General features: G+C 43.3%; 1 protein-coding gene across 1 annotated transcript in view; it reads left to right on the top strand.

Moving 5' to 3' along the window:
* The window catches only part of LOC124043182 (zinc finger protein 704-like), a 101,395-nt gene that overhangs the window by 78,701 nt on the left and 6,467 nt on the right, over positions 1-16,227 (top strand). Inside the window, exons 5-8 of the mRNA XM_046361463.1 lie at positions 5,883-5,983; positions 6,321-6,612; positions 7,451-7,579; positions 16,025-16,122. Of these exons, the coding sequence (XP_046217419.1) occupies positions 5,883-5,983; positions 6,321-6,612; positions 7,451-7,579; positions 16,025-16,122 (620 nt within the window). The remainder of the gene's footprint in view (positions 1-5,882; positions 5,984-6,320; positions 6,613-7,450; positions 7,580-16,024; positions 16,123-16,227) is intronic.

Below are 16,227 nucleotides of genomic sequence, written 5' to 3' on the forward strand. Positions count from 1 at the left end.
TCATAAAGGACCACATGACCCCCATCATAAAGGACTGACAAGGGACCACATGACCCCATCATAAAGGACTGACAAGGGACCACATGACCCCATCATAAAGGACTGACAAGGGACCACATGACCCCATCATAAAGGACTGACAAGGGACCACATGACCCCATCATAAAGGACTGACAAGGGACCACATGATCCCATCATAAAGGACTGACAAGGGACCACATGACCCCCATCATAAATGACTGATGAGGGACCACATGACCCCATCATAAATGACTGATGAGGGACCACATGACCCCATCATAAATGACTGACGAGGGACCACATGACCCCCATCATAAATGACTGACAAGGGACCACATGACCCCCATCATAAAGGACTGACGAGGGACCACATGACCCCATCATAAAGGACCACATGACCCCCATCATAAAGGACTGACGAGGGACCACATGACCCCATCATAAAGGACCACATGAACCCATCATAAAGGACCACATGACCCCTATCATAAAGGACTGACGAGGGACCACATGACCCCATCATAAAGGACCACATGACCCCATCATAAAGGACTGACGAGGGACCACATGACCCCATCATAAAGGACCACATGACCCCATCATAAAGGACCACATGACCCCCATCATAAAGGACTGACAAGGGACCACATGACCCCATCATAAATGACTGACAAGGGACCACATGACCCCCATCATAAAGGACTGACGAGGGACCACATGACCCCATCATAAAGGACCACATGACCCCCATCAGAGAGGACTGACGAGGGACCACATGACCCCATCATAAAGGACTGACGAGGGACCACATGACCCCCATCATAAAGGACTGACGAGGGACCACATGACCCCCATCATAAAGGACCACATGACCCCCATCATAAAGGACTGACGAGGGACCACATGACCCCATCATAAAGGACCACATGACCCCATCATAAAGGACCACATGACCCCATCATAAAGGACCACATGACCCCCATCATAAAGGACCACATGACCCCCATCATAAAGGACCACATGACCCCCATCATAAAGGACCACATGACCCCCATCATAAAGGACCACATGACCCCATCATAAAGGACTGACGAGGGACCTCATGACCCCTATCATAAAGGACCACATGACCCCCATCATAAAGGACCACATGACCCCCATCATAAAGGACTGACGAGGGACCACATGACCCCATCATAAAGGACCACATGACCCCCATCATAAAGGACTGACGAGGGACCACATGACCCCATCATAAAGGACCACATGAACCCATCATAAAGGACCACATGACCCCTATCATAAAGGACTGACGAGGGACCACATGACCCCATCATAAAGGACCACATGACCCCATCATAAAGGACTGACGAGGGACCACATGACCCCATCATAAAGGACTGACGAGGGACCACATGACCCCATCATAAAGGACCACATGACCCCATCATAAAGGACCACATGACCCCCATCATAAAGGACTGACGAGGGACCACATGACCCCATCATAAAGGACCACATGACCCCCATCATAAAGGACTGACGAGGGACCACATGACCCCATCATAAAGGACCACATGACCCCATCATAAAGGACCACATGACCCCATCATAAAGGACCACATGACCCCCATCAGAGAGGACTGACGAGGGACCACATGACCCCATCATAAAGGACTGACGAGGGACCACATGACCCCATCATAAAGGACCACATGACCCCCATCATAAAGGACTGACGAGGGACCACATGACCCCCATCATAAAGGACCACATGACCCCCATCATAAAGGACCACATGACCCCCATCATAAAGGACTGACGAGGGACCACATGACCCCATCATAAAGGACTGACGAGGGACCACATGACCCCATCATAAAGGACTGACAAGGGACCACATGACCCCATCATAAAGGACTGACAAGGGACCACATGACCCCATCATAAAGGACTGACAAGGGACCACATGACCCCATCATAAAGGACTGACAAGGGACCACATGACCCCCATCATAAATGACTGACGAGGGACCACATGACCCCATCATAAATGACTGATGAGGGACCACATGACCCCATCATAAATGACCACATGACCCCCATCAGAGAGGACTGACGAGGGACCACATGACCCCATCATAAAGGACTGACGAGGGACCACATGACCCCCATCAGAGAGGACTGACAGGGACCACACCCACCCCATCATAAAGGACCACATGACCCCATCATAAAGGACTGACAAGGGACCACATGACCCCATCATAAAGGACCACATGACCCCCATCATAAAGGACTGACGAGGGACCACATGACCCCATCATAAATGACTGATGAGGGACCACATGACCCCATCATAAATGGACCACATGACCCCATCAGAAAGGACTGACCCCAGGGACCACATGACCCCATCATAAAGGACTGACAAGGGACCACATGACCCCATCATAAAGGACCACATGAACCCATCATAAAGGACCACATGACCCCTATCATAAATGACTGATGAGGGACCACATGACCCCATCATAAAGGACCACATGACCCCATCATAAATGACTGATGAGGGACCACATGACCCCATCATAAAGGACTGACGAGGGACCACATGACCCCATCATAAAGGACCACATGACCCCATCATAAAGGACCACATGACCCCCATCATAAAGGACTGACGAGGGACCACATGACCCCATCATAAAGGACCACATGACCCCCATCATAAAGGACTGACGAGGGACCACATGACCCCATCATAAAGGACCACATGACCCCATCATAAAGGACCACATGACCCCATCATAAAGGACCACATGACCCCCATCAGAGAGGACTGACGAGGGACCACATGACCCCATCATAAAGGACTGACGAGGGACCACATGACCCCATCATAAAGGACCACATGACCCCCATCATAAAGGACTGACGACGGACCACATGACCCCCATCATAAAGGACCACATGACCCCCATCATAAAGGACTGACGAGGGACCACATGACCCCATCATAAAGGACTGACGAGGGACCACATGACCCCATCATAAAGGACTGACAAGGGACCACATGACCCCATCATAAAGGACTGACAAGGGACCACATGACCCCATCATAAAGGACTGACAAGGGACCACATGACCCCCATCATAAATGACTGACGAGGGACCACATGACCCCATCATAAATGACTGATGAGGGACCACGTGACCCCATCATAAATGACCACATGACCCCCATCAGAGAGGACTGACGAGGGACCACATGACCCCATCATAAAGGACTGACGAGGGACCACATGACCCCCATCAGAAAGGACTGACGAGGGACCACATGACCCCCATCATAAAGGACCACATGACCCCCATCATAAAGGACTGACGAGGGACCACATGACCCCATCATAAAGGACCACATGACCCCCATCATAAAGGACTGACGAGGGACCACATGACCCCCATCATAAAGGACTGACGAGGGACCACATGACCCCATCATAAAGGACCACATGACCCCCATCAGAGAGGACTGACGAGGGACCACATGACCCCATCATAAAGGACTGACGAGGGACCACATGACCCCATCATAAAGGACCACATGACCCCCATCATAAAGGACTGACGAGGGACCACATGACCCCATCATAAAGGACCACATGACCCCCATCATAAAGGACTGACGAGGGACCACATGACCCCCATCATAAAGGACCACATGACCCCCATCATAAAGGACTGACGAGGGACCACATGACCCCATCATAAAGGACCACATGACCCCCATCATAAAGGACTGACGAGGGACCACATGACCCCATCATAAAGGACCACATGACCCCCATCAGAGAGGACTGACGAGGGACCACATGACCCCCATCATAAAGGACTGACGAGGGACCACATGACCCCCATCATAAAGGACTGACGAGGGACCACATGACCCCATCATAAAGGACCACATGACCCCCATCATAAAGGACTGACGAGGGACCACATGACCCCATCATAAAGGACCACATGACCCCCATCATAAAGGACTGACGAGGGACCACATGACATAAAGGACCACATGACCCCCATCATAAAGGACTGACGAGGGACCACATGACCCCATCATAAAGGACCACATGACCCCCATCATAAAGGACTGACAAGGGACCACATGACCCCATCATAAAGGACTGACAAGGGACCACATGACCCCATCATAAAGGACCACATGACCCCCATCAGAGAGGACTGACAAGGGACCACATGACCCCATCATAAAGGACTGACGAGGGACCACATGACCCCATCAAAGGACTAAAGGACCACATGACCCCCATCATAAATGACTGACGAGGGACCACATGACCCCATCATAAAGGACCACATGACCCCCATCAGAGAGGACTGACGAGGAACCACATGACCCCATCATAAATGACTGACGAGGGACCACATGACCCCCATAAATGACTGACAAGGACCACATGACCCCCATCATAAAGGACTGACGAGGGACCACATGACCCCATCATAAAGGACCACATGACCCCCATCATAAAGGACTGACGAGGGACCACATGACCCCCATCATAAAGGACCACATGACCCCCATCATAAAGGACTGACGAGGGACCACATGACCCCATCATAAAGGACCACATGACCCCCATCATAAAGGACTGACGAGGGACCACATGACCCCATCATAAAGGACCACATGACCCCCATCAGAGAGGACTGACGAGGGACCACATGACCCCCATCATAAAGGACTGACGAGGGACCACATGACCCCATCATAAAGGACCACCACATGACCCCCATCATAAAGGACTGACGAGGGACCACATGACCCCATCATAAAGGACCACATGACCCCCATCATAAAGGACTGACGAGGGACCACATGACCCCATCATAAAGGACCACATGACCCCCATCATAAAGGACTGACGAGGGACCACATGACCCCATCATAAAGGACCACATGACCCCCATCATAAAGGACTGACGAGGGACCACATGACCCCATCATAAAGGACCACATGACCCCCATCAGAGAGGACTGACGAGGGACCACATGACCCCCATCATAAAGGACTGACGAGGGACCACATGACCCCCATCATAAAGGACTGACGAGGGACCACATGACCCCCATCATAAAGGACTGACGAGGGACCACATGACCCCCATCATAAAGGACTGACGAGGGACCACATGACCCCCATCATAAAGGACTGACGAGGGACCACATGACCCCATCATAAAGGACCACATGACCCCCATCATAAAGGACTGACGAGGGACCACATGACCCCATCATAAAGGACCACATGACCCCCATCATAAAGATGTTCTTGTGTTTTTGTTGTACTTCACTTTTTAAAAGTACTACTTATATTGATTACTACATTGTTGGGGAGGCACTTTCAAGAAAGCCATTTCACTGTACTTCACTGTGCACGTGACAAAACTTGAAACGGAACAACCTCTGACGAGTGATCAGAGATTTAAGACACGTCTGTCCTCAGAAGGCTTTCACCCCATCTGGTCATGTGTTCCTTTGTAGTGGGTTCGATTCCCAGGACCACCCATATGTAAAATGTATGCACAAATGACTGTCTAAGTCTATCTGGATAAAAGCGTCTGCTAAATGTTATTTATTATTATTTTTACTATCTGAAAGTTGCTGCTCGGGAAGCAATTGGCCCCCGAGGGCCATGCTGTAATTACAGAGGACAGGTTGTGTGAGAAATGGTACAGAGCTGAGGTGTGTGCCCGTGGCATATTTGATGTGAGAAAAGGATGACTAGGCTGGTGTCCAACGTTGTTCTTTCTCTCCTGTGTGTAATATCCAGAACTCCATGAAGGTGATGTTCAAGTGCCTGTGGAAGAACTGTGGGAAGGTTCTGAGCTCGGCTGCAGGGATACAGAGACACATCCGGACTGTTCACCTGGGGTAACACACACACACATACACACACACACATCCATCCAACTTTTGACCCCCCCCAGCGAGAGATAACAGAGGCCTCTCCTCTTGATGGCCTTTCACTGAGATTGTCAAAGAACAGCAGCAGATTAAATCCGGTGGGATTATCACCACGGTAACATTTCCTCATATTGGCTCATCTTTGACAGGCCAGGGATGAATGAGGACGGAACAGAACAATGGTATCACATAGATCAGCGATCTGGTCCAATCCGAATTTCTCTGTAATGACAAGAGAAGGGCTCATCCAATACAACTCCACGCTGATATTAAACCCTTTTTGTAACCCCTCTCTCTCTTCCAGGCGTAACTGTGACTCTGACTGCAGTGACGGAGAGGAGGATTTCTACTACTCAGAGATCAAACTCAACACAGACTCAGTGGCTGACGGTCTGAGCAGCCTGTCCCCTGTCTCCCCCTCGGTGCTGTCCCCCGTCCCTCCCTCCAATGACCGCCACAGACGACCCCCCGCAGAGGGCAGCAACGGGTCCAGTGGGAACAAGGAGAACCACAGCCACGCCCACTCAAACACCACGCCCCTCAGTCGCTCTGCCCCCAGCGCCCTCTACCTCATCCACACTGACCATGCCTACCAGGTCAGAGAGATACCCACTAATCTACTGGCCACATCTACTGGCCACGTCTACTGATAGCTTAAGTAGCAAAGTGTTTCCATATTTGGGTTTTAAGCAGGAAGTTGCAAAATGCTTCCATATTTGGGTTTTAAGCAGGAAGTTGTAAAATGCTTCCATATTTGGGTTTTAAGCAGGAAGTTGCAAAGTGCTTCCAGTATTTGGGTTTTAAGCAGGAAGTGTCAAAGTGCTTCCATATTTGGGTTTTAAGCAGGAAGTTGCAAAATGCTTCCATATTTGGGTTTTAAGCAGGAAGTTGCAAAGTGCTTCCAGTATTTGGGTTTTAAGCAGGAAGTGTCAAAATGCTTCCATATTTGGGTTTTAAGCAGGAAGTGTCAAAGTGCTTCCATATTTGGGTTTTAAGCAGGAAGTGTCAAAGTGCTTCCATATTTGGGTTTTAAGCAGGAAGTGTCAAAGTGCTTCCAGTATTTGGGTTTTAAGCAGGAAGTGTCAAAGTGCTTCCATATTTGGGTTTTAAGCAGGAAGTGTCAAAGTGCTTCCATATTTGGGTTTTAAGCAGGAAGTGTCAAAATGCTTCCATATTTGGGTTTTAAGCAGGAAGTGTCAAAATGATTCAAGTATTTGCTAAAGAGACTGTACAGATACATTTTCATTGATTAAGTGCTTGATTAACTCTTATTGTTTGGTTGATTTGATTTGTTTGTTAATTCATTGATTGACTGACTTATTGGTTAATTGATTTATTTATTGTGTGTGTGTGTGCGTGCGTGCGTGCGTGCGTGGCTATACACTGGTCTTTAAAGGTGTGACTGCCTCATGACTTGTTGCTGTCCCTTTCCAGGCTACATCTCCAGTTACCATCCCCTCCACTGGGTCAGGCTCTGCTGCCTCCACCTCCTTCACCCCCAGCAGCAGCTCCAATTTCAGCATCTCCTGGCAGTCACCTCCTGTCACCTTCACTGGCACCGCTGTGAGTATAAACGCCACCAACAGATCCACAGATGGCGCAATCTCTATTGCCCTCCACACTGCCCTTTCCCACCTGGTCAAAATTAGCACCTATGTGAGAATGCTATTCATTGACTACTCAACGTCCAACACCATAGTGCCCTCCAACCTTATCATTAAGCTAAGGACCCTGGGACTAAACACCTCCCTCTGCAACTGGGTCCTGGACATCCTGACGGGCCGCCCCCTGGTGGTAAGGGTAGGCAACAACACATCCACCATGCTGACCCTCAACACGGGCTCCCCAGGGGTGCGTGCGGAGTCCCCTCCTATACTTTCTGTTCACCCACGACTGGATGGCCACAGACGACTCCCAGCACCATCATTAAGTTTGCAGACGACACAACGGTGGTAGGACTGATCACAGACGATGAGACTTTTGGGAGGAGGTCAGAGACCTGGCAGTGTGGTGCTAGGACATCAACCTCTCCCTCAACTCCCTTTGAGCAAGACAAAGGAGCTGATCGTTGACTACAGGAAACGGAGGGCTGAGCATGCCCCCATTAACATCGACAGGGCTATAGTGGAGCGGGCTGAGAGCTTCCTCGTTGACTACTTCACTTAGGATATATTTTTATTTTAATAAATAATGTAACCTTTAGTCAGTTAAGAACCAATTCTTATTTACAATGACGGCCTACCCAGGCCAAACCCGGGCGATGCTGGGCCAATTGTGTGACGCTCTATGGGACTCCCAATCACGGCCGGATGTGATTCAGCCTGGATTCAAACCAGGGACTGTAGTGACGCCTCTTGCACTAAGTTGCAGTGCCTTAGACCGCTGCACCACGCGGTAGCCCTGTGTGGGCCATCTATTATGGTCCAAACTCACCAACAGTCATGAAGATAATGCCTCTTCCACATCAGGAGACTAAAAAGAGTTGGCATGGGCCCTCAGATCCTCAAAAAGATCTACAGCTGCACCATCGAGAGCATCTTGACAGGCTGCGTCACCACTTGGTATGGCAACTGCTTGGTATCTGACCAAAAGGCGGTACAGAGGGTGGTGCAGATGGCCCAGCACTTCACTGGGGCCAAGTTCCCTGCTATCCAGGACCTCTATACCAGGTGGTGTCAGAGGAAGGTCCTAAAAAAACTTCCAAGTCACCCAAGTCTTAGACTGTTAGGCGGTCCCGGAGCACCAAGTCTAGGTCCAGAAGGCTCCTTAACATCTTCTACCCCAAAGCCAAAAGACTGCTGGACAGTTAATCAAATGGCCACCTGGAATATTTACATTGACCCCCACTGACTATCCTGAACTGGTTCTATGCACACTCACTGGTCTCTACCCACACACTCACTGGACTCTACCCACACACTCACTGGTCTCTACCCACACACTCACTGGTCTCTACCCACACACTCACTGGTCTCTACCCACACACTCACTGGTCTCTACCCACACACTCACTGGACTCTACCCACACACTCACTGGTCTCTACCCACACACTCACTGGACTCTACCCACACACTCACTGGTCTCTACCCACACACTCACTGGTCTCTACCCACACACTCACTGGTCTCTACCCACACACTCACTGGTCTCTACCCACACACTCACTGGACTCTACCCACACACTCACTGGTCTCTACCCACACACTCACTGGTCTCTACCCACACACTCACTGGTCTCTACCCACACAATCACTGGTCTCTACCCACACACTCACTGGTCTCTACCCACACACTCACTGGACTCTACCCACACACTCACTGGACTCTACCCACACACTCACTGGACTCTACCCACACACTCACTGGTCTCTACCCACACACTCACTGGTCTCTACCCACACACTCACTGGTCTCTACCCACACACTCTGGACCTACACACACTCACTGGACTCTACCCACACACTCACTGGTCTCTACCCACACACTCACTGGTCTCTACCCACACACTCACTGGTCTCTACCCACACACTCACTGGTCTCTACCCACACACTCACTGGTCTCTACCCACACACTCACTGGTCTCTACCCACACACTCACTGGTCTCTACCCACACACACACTGGTCTCTACCCACACACACACTGGACTCTACCCACACACACACTGGACTCTACTCACACACTCACACACACACATGTGCATGCATATTGATGCGACACACACTCACACTTTAATACTCATCACATACGCTGATGCTACTCTGTTTATTGTCTATCCTGATTGCCTAGTCACTTTACGCCGACCTACATTTTTCTTTATTTTGACAATTTTCTACATTGTAGAATAATCGTGAAGACATCAAACTATGAAATAACACATGGAATCATGTAGTAACCTACATTGTAGAATAATCGTGAAGACATCAAACTCTGAAATAACACATGGAATCATGTAATAACCTACATTGTAGAATAATCGTGAAGACATCAAACTATGAAATAACACATGGAATCATGTAATAACCTACATTGTAGAATAATCGTGAAGACATCAAACTATGAAATAACACATGGAATCATGTAATAACCTACATTGTAGAATAATCGTGAAGACATCAAACTATGAAATAACACGTGGAATCATGTAATAACCTACATTGTAGAATAATCGTGAAGACATCAAACTATGAAATAACACGTGGAATCATGTAATAACCTACATTGTAGAATAATGCTGAAGACATCAAACTATGAAATAACACGTGGAATCATGTAATAACCTACATTGTAGAATAATCGTGAAGACATCAAACTATGAAATAACACGTGGAATCATGTAATAACCTACATTGTAGAATAATCGTGAAGACATCAAACTATGAAATAACACATGGAATCATGTAATAACCTACATTGTAGAATAATCGTGAAGACATCAAACTATGAAATAACACATGGAATCATGTAATAACCTACATTGTAGAATAATCGTGAAGACATCAAACTATGAAATAACACATGGAATCATGTAATAACCTACATTGTAGAATAATAGTGAATCATGTAATAACCTACATTGTAGAATAATAGTGAATCATGTAATAACCTACATTGTAGAATAATAGTGAATCATGTAATAACCTACATTGTAGAATAATAGTGAATCATGTAATAACCTACATTGTAGAATAATAGTGAATCATGTAATAACCTACATTGTAGAATAATAGTGAATCATGTAATAACCTACATTGTAGAATAATAGTGAATCATGTAATAACCTACATTGTAGAATAATAGTGAATCATGTAATAACCTACATTGTAGAATAATAGTGAATCATGTAATAACCTACATTGTAGAATAATAGTGAATCATGTAATAACCTACATTGTAGAATAATAGTGAATCATGTAATAACCTACATTGTAGAATAATAGTGAATCATGTAATAACCTACATTGTAGAATAATAGTGAATCATGTAATAACCTACATTGTAGAATAATAGTGAATCATGTAATAACCTACATTGTAGAATAATAGTGAATCATGTAATAACCTACATTGTAGAATAATAGTGAATCATGTAATAACCTACATTGTAGAATAATAGTGAATCATGTAATAACCTACATTGTAGAATAATAGTGAATCATGTAATAACCTACATTGTAGAATAATAGTGAATCATGTAATAACCTACATTGTAGAATAATAGTGAATCATGTAATAACCTACATTGTAGAACATAGTGAATCATGTAATAACCTACATTGTAGAATCATAGTGAATCATGTAATAACCTACATTGTAGAATCATAGTGAATCATGTAATAACCTACATTGTAGAATCATAGTGAATCATGTAATAACCTACATTGTAGAATCATAGTGAATCATGTAATAACCTACATTGTAGAATAATAGTGAATCATGTAATAACCTACATTGTAGAATAATAGTGAATCATGTAATAACCTACATTGTAGAATAATCGTGAATCATGTAATAACCTACATTGTAGAATAATTGTGAATCATGTAATAACCTACATTGTAGAATAATCGTGAATCATGTAATAACCTACATTGTAGAATAATAATCATGTAATAACCTACATTGAGAATAATCAATCATGTAATAACCTACATTGTAGAATAATAGTGAATCATGTAATAACCTACATTGTAGAATAATAGTGAATCATGTAATAACCTACATTGTAGAATAATAGTGAATCATGTAATAACCTACATTGTAGAATAATAGTGAATCATGTAATAACCTACATTGTAATAATAGTGAATCATGTAATAACCTACATTGTAGAATAATAGTGAATCATGTAATAACCTACATTGTAGAATAATAGTGAATCATGTAATAACCTACATTGTAGAATAATAGTGAATCATGTAATAACCTACATTGTAGAATAATAGTGAATCATGTAATAACCTACATTGTAGAATAATAGTGAATCATGTAATAACCTACATTGTAGAATAATAGTGAATCATGTAATAACCTACATTGTAGAATAATAGTGAATCATGTAATAACCTACATTGTAGAATAATAGTGAATCATGTAATAACCTACATTGTAGAATAATAGTGAATCATGTAATAACCTACATTGTAGAATAATAGTGAATCATGTAATAACCTACATTGAATCATGTAATAACCTACATTGTAGAATAATAGTGAATCATGTAATAACCTACATTGTAGAATAATAGTGAATCATGTAATAACCTACATTGTAGAATAATAGTGAATCATGTAATAACCTACATTGTAGAATAATAGTGAATCATGTAATAACACATTGTAAACATAAATCATGTAATAACTACATTGTAGAATAATAGTGAATCATGTAATAACCTACATTGTAGAATATAGTGAATCATGTAATAACCTACATTGTAGAATAATAGTGAATCATGTAATAACCTACATTGTAGAATAATAGTGAATCATGTAATAACCTACATTGTAGAATAATAGTGAATCATGTAATAACCTACATTGTAGAATAATCGTGAATCATGTAATAACCTACATTGTAGAATAATCGTAATAACCTACATTGAGAATCATCATGTAATAACCTACATTGTAGAATAATCGTGAATCATGTAATAACCTACATTGTAGAATAATAGTGAATCATGTAATAACCTACATTGTAGAATAATAGTGAATCATGTAATAACCTAGAATAATAGTGAATCATGTAATAACCTACATTGTAGAATAATAGTGAATCATGTAATAACCTACATTGTAGAATAATAGTGAATCATGTAATAACCTACATTGTAGAATAATAGTAATCATGAATAACCTACATTGTAGAATAATAGTGAATCATGTAATAACCTACATTGTAGAATAATAGTGAATCATGTAATAACCTACATTGTAGAATAATAGTGAATCATTGTGTAATAACCTACATTGTAGAATAATAGTGAATCATGTAATAACCTACATTGTAGAATAATAGTGAATCATGTAATAACCTACATTGTAGAATAATCGTGAATCATGTAATAACCTACATTGTAGAATAATCGTGAATCATGTAATAACCTACATTGTAGAATAATCGTGAATCATGTAATAACCATGTAATAACATTGTAGAATAATCGTGAATCATGTAATAATCTACATTGTAGAATAATAGTGAATCATGTAATAACCTACATTGTAGAATAATAGTGAATGTAATAACATTGTAGAATAATCCTAGTCATGTAATTGTAGAATAATCGTGAGTCATGTAATAACCTACATTGTAGAATAATCGTGAATCATGTAATAACCTACATTGTAGAATAATCGTGAATCATGTAATAACCTACATTGTAGAATAATAGTGAATCATGTAATAACCTACATTGTAGAATAATAGTGAATCATGTAATAACCTACATTGTAGAATAATCGTGAATCATGTAATAACGTACATTGTAGAATAATAGTGAATCATGTAATAACCTACATTGTAGAATAATAGTGAATCATGTAATAACCTACATTGTAGAATAATAGTGAATCATGTAATAACCTACATTGTAGAATAATAGTGAATCATGTAATAACCTACATTGTAGAATAATAGTGAATCATGTAATAACCTACATTGTAGAATAATAGTGAATCATGTAATAACCTACATTGTAGAATAATAGTGAATCCTGTAATAACCTACATTGTAGAATAATAGTGAATCATGTAATAACCTACATTGTAGAATAATAGTGAATCATGTAATAACCTACATTGTAGAATAATCGTGAATCATGTAATAACCTACATTGTAGAATAATAGTGAATCATGTAATAACCTACATTGTAGAATAATAGTGAATCATGTAATAACCCAACAAGTGTTAAATCCAAATATATTTTTTTGTTTTTTATTAGATTCTTCAAAGTAGCCACCCTTTGCCTTGATAACAGCTTTGCACACTTGGCATTTTCTCAACCAGCTTCACCTGGAGTTATTTTCCAACAGTCTTGAAGGAGTTCCCAAATTCCTTCACTCTGCGGTCCAACTCATCCCCAACCATCTCAATTGGGTTGAGGTCAGGTGATTGTGGAGACCAGGTCATCTGATGCAGCACCATCCCTCTCCTTCTTGGTCAAATAGCCCTTACCCAGCCTGGAGGTTTGTTGGGTCATTGTCCTGTTGAAAAACTAATGATCTACAGTGTCTTGTGAAAGTATTCACCCCCTTGGCATTTTTCCTATTTGGTTGCCTTACAACCTGGAATTAAAATGGGTTTTGGGGGAGTCTGTATCATTTGATTTACACAATATGCCTACCACTTTAAAGATGCTAAATATTTTTTATTGTGAAACAAACAGGAAATAATACTAAAAAACTGAAAACTTGAGCGTGTATAACTATTCATCACCCCCAAAGTCAATACTTTGTAGAGACACTTTTTGCAGAAATTACAGCTGCAAGTCTCTTGGGGTATGTCTCTATAAGCTTGGCACATCTAGCCACTGGGACTTTTGCCCATTCTTCAAGGAAAAACTGCTCCAGCTCCTTCAAGTTGGATGGGTTCTGCTGTTGTACAGCAATCTTTAAGTCATACCACAGATTCTCAATTGGATTGAGGTGGGGGCTTTGACTAGGCCATTCCAAGACGTTTAAATGTTTCTCCTTAAACCACTCAAGTGTTGCTTTAGCAGTATGCTTAGAGTCATTGCCCTGCTGGAAGGTGAACCTCCGTCCCAGTCTCAGATCTCTGAAAGACTGAAACAGGTTTCCCCTCAAGAATTTCCCTGCATTTAGCGCCATCCATCATTCCTTCAATTCTAACCATTTCCACAGTCCTTGCTGATGAAAAACATCCCCACAACATGATGCTGCCACCACCATGCTTCACTGTGGGGATGGTGTTCTCGGAGTGATGAGAGGTGTTGGGTTTGTGCCAGACGTAGTGTTTTCCTTGATTGCCAAAAAACTCAATTTTAGTCTCATCTGACCAGAGTACCTTCTTCCATATGTTTGGGGAATCTCCCACATGCCTTTTGGCGAACACCAAACGTGTTATTTATTTATTTATTTTTAAGCAATGCCTTTTTTCTGGTCTCTCTTTGATAAAGCCCAGCTCTGTGGAGTGTACGGCTTAAAGTGGTCATATAGACAGATACTCCAGTCTCCGCTGTGGAGCTTTGCAGCTCCTTCAGGGTTATCTTTGGTCTCTTTGTTGCCTTTCTGGTTAATGCCCTCCTTGCCTGGTCTGTGAGTTTTGGTGGGCGGCCCTCTTCTGGCAGGTTTGTTGTGGTGCCATATTCTTTACATTTTTTAATAATGGATTTAATGCTCCGTGGGATGTTCAAAGTTTCTGATGTGATTTTATAACCCAACCCTGATCTGTACTTCTCCACAACTTTGTCCCTGACCTGTTTGGAGAGCTCCTTGGTCTTCTTGGTGCCTTTTGCTTGGTGGTGCCCCTTTGCTTAGTGGTGTTGCAGACTCTGGGGCCTTTCAGGACAGGTGTATATATATTGAGATCATGTGACACTTAGATTGCACACAGATGGACTGTATTTAACTAATTATGTGACTTCTGAAGGCAATTGGTCACACCAGATCTTATTTAGGGGCTTCATAGCAAAGGGGGTGAATAGATATGCACGCACCACTTTGCCAGAAATTAACTGTTAACATGGCACACCTGTTAATTGAAATGCATTCCAGGTGACGACCTCATGAAGCTACAATGTAGAAAATAGTACCAATTAAGAAAAAACCTTGAATAATTAGGTGTGTCCAAACTTTTCACTGGGATTGTACATATTACCTCAGTTATCTCAACTACCTAACTCGTACCCCTACACACATCAAACACACACACAACAATACAGCCTCTCAAGCATACCAGTTGTTTTTTTTGTGTCCGTATCTAAATGAAAGTTCTCTGTCTATCTTTGTGTTCTGATAGCTCTCGTTGTGTTTGTCTCTCTCCAGGTCTCTCCCACTCACAGTCGGACTCAGAGCTTTGTAGAGCAGCGGCCCCAGACCATATCAGTCCTCTCCTCCCCTCCCAGAGCCACTGGCTCACTCAGGTACTGGTACTGATGACCTCTACTGACTGACCTTTCACTGATGACCTCTGAACTTTGGGCATCCTGAAGTCACAGGAAATCCTATGTTGTATCCACATTCAGAGA

The sequence above is a fragment of the Oncorhynchus gorbuscha genome, linkage group LG09 (assembly GCF_021184085.1).
Source record: "Oncorhynchus gorbuscha isolate QuinsamMale2020 ecotype Even-year linkage group LG09, OgorEven_v1.0, whole genome shotgun sequence".
Taxonomy (NCBI): Eukaryota; Metazoa; Chordata; class Actinopteri; order Salmoniformes; family Salmonidae; genus Oncorhynchus; species Oncorhynchus gorbuscha.